The following is a 5,152-nucleotide window of genomic DNA, read 5'->3' as shown; positions in this document are numbered from 1 at the left end:
GGTCAGGGCAGCGTGGGGCTGGGAGCCACACAGCCACACAAAGCAGCCCCAGCCCCCCCCCCCCCCCCAGGCCCAGGACAGGCAGGCAGCATGGGCCCCATCCCCAGGGCTTCCCCCATCCTGGCACCCTGCTCCTCGCCTCAGCCAGGCGTCGCACAAAGCTCAGGCCCCACACCAGACCCATGTTGCAGCCCCCAGGTCTTCTACCTCCTGAGAAGCACCTGAGGGTGCTCCTCTGCCCCACTGCCTCTTGGAGGGAGGGGTGGCAGGAGAACAATCTCCCCCCCCCACCCCCGGCAATGTTTTCAACACCTTGACAGGTCCCCCAGCAATCGCTCCAGCTCCATCAGAACACGGCTGCTTCAGTCGGTCCCTGCTGTCCCGTCAATCCCCACTTGAGCCCTGTGTCCCAGCACAACCCCCAGGGGCTCCTCAGCACCCCCCACCCCCACCCCGTGCACAGCAGACACCCCCTGCCGAGGGGCCCTTTGAAGAGGAAGCCCTGAACTCTTCAGCCCATCCACTCCAAGGCCAGAAGCATCCATGGAGCAAGAGAAGAGGCCCAAGACAGACATTCTTTAAGGATGATCTAATTTAAAAAACACATTTTTACAAAAACATCATCATGGAAATGCATGTAGTTTAACAAGAGGCCCACAGCTCCAGTGCTGTAGATCAGAGATGGGGCTGGGACGTGGCCCCCTTCTCACCTTCCCAGGGAGGTAGGAGCCCTGTGCCCAGCTCCACATCCCTCTCCCTCCCCCCCTTTACCACAGAAGATTTCTCCCCTTCCCCCTACCCCCTAAAGGATCAGCTGAAGCTGCAGCAGACAAAGGGTCAGGAGCAGCCCTGCACCCCGAGCCAGGCGCAAGCAGGCGGGCAAGGAGCAGCCTGGGCACCCCGGCCCTGCGGCCGCTGGCAGCCAGCAGCACTTTTAAAGGTAATCAGGGAGCAGAAGGGCTCTGGCTTGCTCCAATCCTTTCAAAAAAGGCAGTGCAAGCCCAGCAGCTGTCCTCCTCCCCTTGTGCTCATGGGGATTTGTGCTCATAAGGCGGTGTAATTTGACAGGGACAACACGCGTGCAGCGCCAGGCAGCCTCAGATGCCCGACGAGTTCGCTCGCTGCTGTTTGCTGGCCCCAAATCCACCCCCCGTGCCGCCCTCCCTCCCCGTCACACAGCGGGCCGGGAAAGGGGCTGCGGAGCGTGACTCAGGCTGGTGGGACCAGGGCCCCCCCGCCCCGCGCTCCCCAGCCCTGCGGAGCCCCGGCTTTGCCGTGTGCCGGAGCCGCGGCACAGCCGGGAGCAGGGCTGGGCAGGGCTGGCGGCAGCGAGGAGCCCGCAGGGAGCACGAGGCGCACGGCCCCCACCCCGGCTGAGGCACGGGGCAGCGTCGGCAGTCTGGGGCGCGTGGCCCGCGCACAGCTCAGGGGGTGCCCCGGTAGCTGTAGTGATTGTGCTCCAAGTCGCTCCTGGTCAGCGGCAGGCTGGGCCTGCGCTCCGGGTCCTGCCTGTCGCATGGCAGGGGCGGCCGGTGCTTGAAGAAGTCGGAGACGTAGCGGACCTGGAAGAGCCGGACAGGGCTGGGGCTCGGGGTCTGCTCCCACACCTCTGCGGGGTGGCGGCCGCCCAGCTCCCCCCACAGCCCCGGGCCCTGGCACCAGCCTCGTGGGGTCCTGCCAGGGCTGCGCGCCCCAAGGCGGGGACACCGCCTCCGTGGGCAGAGGGAAAGGGGATGCTTACGATGAGGACGGCGATGAGAGCGCCCTGGAGCAGCCCTGCCAGCACGTCGCTCCAGTGGTGCTTGTAGTCAGAGACCCTGGTGTAGCCCACGTAGATGGCGAAGGCGATGAGGAAGAACTGGATGGTGGGGCGCAGCAGCCGGGCCCACTTCCCCACCAGCCGTGCCTGCACGTAGAGCTGGGGGGACGCAGAGCTGTCACCCAGAGCGGGGGCAGCGCCCTGGGGCCCCCCCTCCCCACAGCACCACACTTACCGCCAGGAACATCATGCAGTACATCCCGAAGGAGGAGTGCCCAGAATAGAAGGACAGCCTGGGGGCCGACGGGAGGGGTCAGGCCAAAGGAGGGGGCCGCCAGCCCCCTGCCAGCCCCCTGCCCTGCAGGAGGAGAGCCCTGCGGCCCCTCTGGGGCAGCTGCGAGCCCAGGGACCCAGGGACGTGTGGCTTGGCCCCACAGCTCACCTGGACTCGGTGACGTCCCTGCCCTCCCCCCGGCAAATGTTCTCCAGCTGCACATAGGTGGAGCAGTTCACCCTGGACCAGTCGGGATTGCAGACAGCCAGGAAGTTGGGCCGCAGGCGGCCGATCATGTACTTGGCCAGGTCGGTGAGGGACTGGCTGATGGCCCCCCCGAAGAGGAAGGTCCCCACCACCTTGTAGAGGGCAGCCAGGTAGTTGTTGAACTCCGACTTGGAGTAGAGGCGCTCCGTGTAGACCAGGTATGCCTCCCCTGATGAGATCTGCAGAGAGCAAGGGCCGAAGGGTGAGGGTCCCAGTTCCAGGGCCATGGGATTCTCTGGCAGGCTGCAGCAGAGGAGCCCCTGGAACTCTCCCAGGGCCCGCCCTCACCCCTCAGGATCCCAGCCCCACGAGCCAGGGGGCTCATCCCCTCAGGGGAACACCCAGCCCTTTGGCCAGAGGGCCCTGCAGCCCTGCCGGGGGCCTGGAGGGGAGCACAGCGCTTCCTTACAATGAGGACGGTGCAGGTGATGGTGACCCCAGCCATGAGGCCATGAGTGATGGTGTCTGCCTTGTAGGGGTAGCGGATGGAGTCATCATTGCAGTAGAAGCCCCGTTTGTACGGGGAGTTCACCAGCGTCAGGATGACGAAGGGCAGAGATGCTGCAAGGCAGAGAGAAGGAGAGGCCTGGGGTACCTGCGCCTGCAGGCTCCACGCAGGTACCCAGCACATATGGTGTCCCCGTCCCACATCCCCCCAGTTCCTGCTCCCCACTGCTGGGGAAGGATCCTGCACCTAGGGCAGCACGCTGGCCCTGCTGCTGATAGGGTGCTATCAGAGCTCGCAGCTGCCTGCAGCACCCAGATACCGCAGCCGATGGCTGCTCTCAGGCACCCCCAGAGCTCCTCCCTGGGCTGCAGACCCAAGGGCTGACGATGCACCCGCTCCTCACATTCCCCGGGATGTTTCAGCCAAGGAGGTCAGAGCTTCTTAGGGTTAACGAGCACAGGTGTCTTGCAAACCTGTTTTCCACCAGGGAAAGTGCCTTCAGGCCCTCGATGGTCCAGGCAGGACCCTCACGAGGCATGGGCAGAGCCAGAGCCTGGAAGGCGCAGCCCAGCTGGTGGGGGACCCAGCCCCTGCCCACGCTCTCCCTTCCCACAGCCCTGCTCTTGGCTGCCTCTCCCCGCCTCCCGGCAGGGCTCTGCACCGGTGCTGAGACTGGCTGGCTCAGTCCAGCTGAGGAGGCTTTTCCACCCTGTGCCCGCCAGCCCTGGCCATGGGCATCTTCAAGCTCTTCCTTTGCACATCCCAGCAACCAAGAGGGGATTCAGGGGCAGACTCAGCCCCCTGCCATAGCCCTCACCGGCAGGCGACCTCCTGCCCTCGGGGTCACTCGCTGCAGCAGCGCCCGGCCGGGTGCGATGCTCTCCCTGCGGGGACCGGGTGCAGAAAGCCCCTTCCTCCCTGGCCCTGAGGTCCACCTTAAGCCTGGGCTTCTTTCCCGGTTCCGCCTTCATAAAGCGATTTCCGCCTGCCCATTGTTTAACCGTCTCCAGGGAAAAGCCCCCACCTTTGTCCCCGGCAGACACCTTCCCCGCAGCGCCCCTTCCCCAGGGTGCGCCACGGGGGTCCCTGTGTGCCCTGGGCCCGCCACCTCCTGCTCATCCGAGTGCAAAGTCACGGCACAGAATCCCCCTGCTGCTTCCAGGCCTCCAAATCCACCGTCTCCACGCTCTCCTCAGGCAGAAGCAAAAGCAGCCAAAAAAAAGCTGCGCAAAAGCCAGGACAAGCCGTAACCGCTGCCGCCCGGCGGAGGAGCCAGGTGCCCGGCGTGCAGGGGGTACTTTCTGACGCCTCTGGGAGCGCTTCAAACGTTCATTTGCTGCTCAAATTAGCTGCCGCTTCTCTTTCTGGATAATTTCAACCCCCAAAAAAGCTCCCCTAAAAATAAAAGGCACCCGCACACGAGAGAAAAGAGACTCAAACAACAACAGGATCCTGCCCCTCTCCACCGGTGCTTAGAGAGCCCAAGAAAGCAATTCCCCGGTGCAGGAGGCCGAAATTACGACCTGGGCCTTTATTTTTAGCCCATCCGTCTTAATTAGGCGCTTGCCAGCGTCGGTTTTAGAAACGGGCGGAGGCTGCCCGGGAGGAGGCACCGGCAGCGCCCGGCGGGACGGGGCAGCGCGGCGGGGGCTCCGCCGCCCCCCCCGGGACCGGCACCGGCTCCAGCTGCCCCGCGGCCGCCGTCGGACGGCGCTCGGGCTCTGGCAGCCCCCGGCGGCGGGCGCAACTCGGGGGCTCCGCGGGGCAGGGACCGGGCGCCGAGGGGGCGGGCGGCCGCCGCGGCCCCGGGCCAGCCCCGCCGGAACTTCTCGGGGCCGTCCCGGGATCGTCCCGGGCCGTCCCGGGCGGCGAAGCGGCGAGGGCGAGGCCGATCGCTTCCTCGTCAGGGCAGCGAGCGCCGGCCGCCGTGCCCGCAGCGCGGGGCCAAAGGCCGCCGGGGCCGGGCAGGTGCTCCCCGGGCTGCCCCGGAGCCCGGCCCCCGGGGCCGCCGCAGCACCGCGGGTGGGCGCCGAGGGAGCCCGGGCCCCCCACACCCCCACACCCCCGGCGCAGCCCCGACGGGCGGGGAGGGGACGGGACGGGCGGGGAGGGGAGGACGCGGCCGCTCCGGTCCCGAGCCCAGCCCCGGGCGGCGCCGCGGGGCCCTTACCGACCACCACGCAGAGCACGTCGAGCGCCACGAAGACCTTCCTGCGCTCCATGCCGGTGCCCGGTCGGTGGCGGCCCCGCGGCCCGGCCCCGCGGCTCACATGGCCCGGAACGGCGCGGGCCCGGCCGGGAGGTAAAGTCCGGGCGGCCGGGACGGGGCGGGACCGGGCGGCCCCCGCCCGCGGGCTGGGGGCGGGACGGCGGGGCCGGGGGCGCGGGGCGGGGAGCGGGGCCG

The 5,152-nt window shown here is 67.6% G+C and overlaps 1 protein-coding gene across 1 annotated transcript; it reads right to left on the bottom strand.

Moving 5' to 3' along the window:
* Positions 1-574: 574 nt before the first annotated feature.
* Positions 575-5,152, bottom strand: PLPP2 (phospholipid phosphatase 2). Its single transcript, XM_084499091.1, has 6 exons — positions 4,919-5,152; positions 2,710-2,861; positions 2,202-2,479; positions 1,995-2,052; positions 1,742-1,918; positions 575-1,562 (listed from the first exon to the last, which is right to left on the bottom strand). Exons 1-6 carry the CDS (start codon positions 4,968-4,970, stop codon positions 1,425-1,427), a joined length of 855 nt encoding a protein of 284 aa, XP_084355217.1. The 5' UTR covers positions 4,971-5,152; the 3' UTR covers positions 575-1,424.

Source organism: Aythya ferina (genome assembly GCF_964211825.1).
Source record: "Aythya ferina genome assembly, chromosome: 26".
Classification (NCBI taxonomy): domain Eukaryota; kingdom Metazoa; phylum Chordata; class Aves; order Anseriformes; family Anatidae; genus Aythya; species Aythya ferina.
This window is presented reverse-complemented; position numbering and strand designations above follow the sequence as displayed.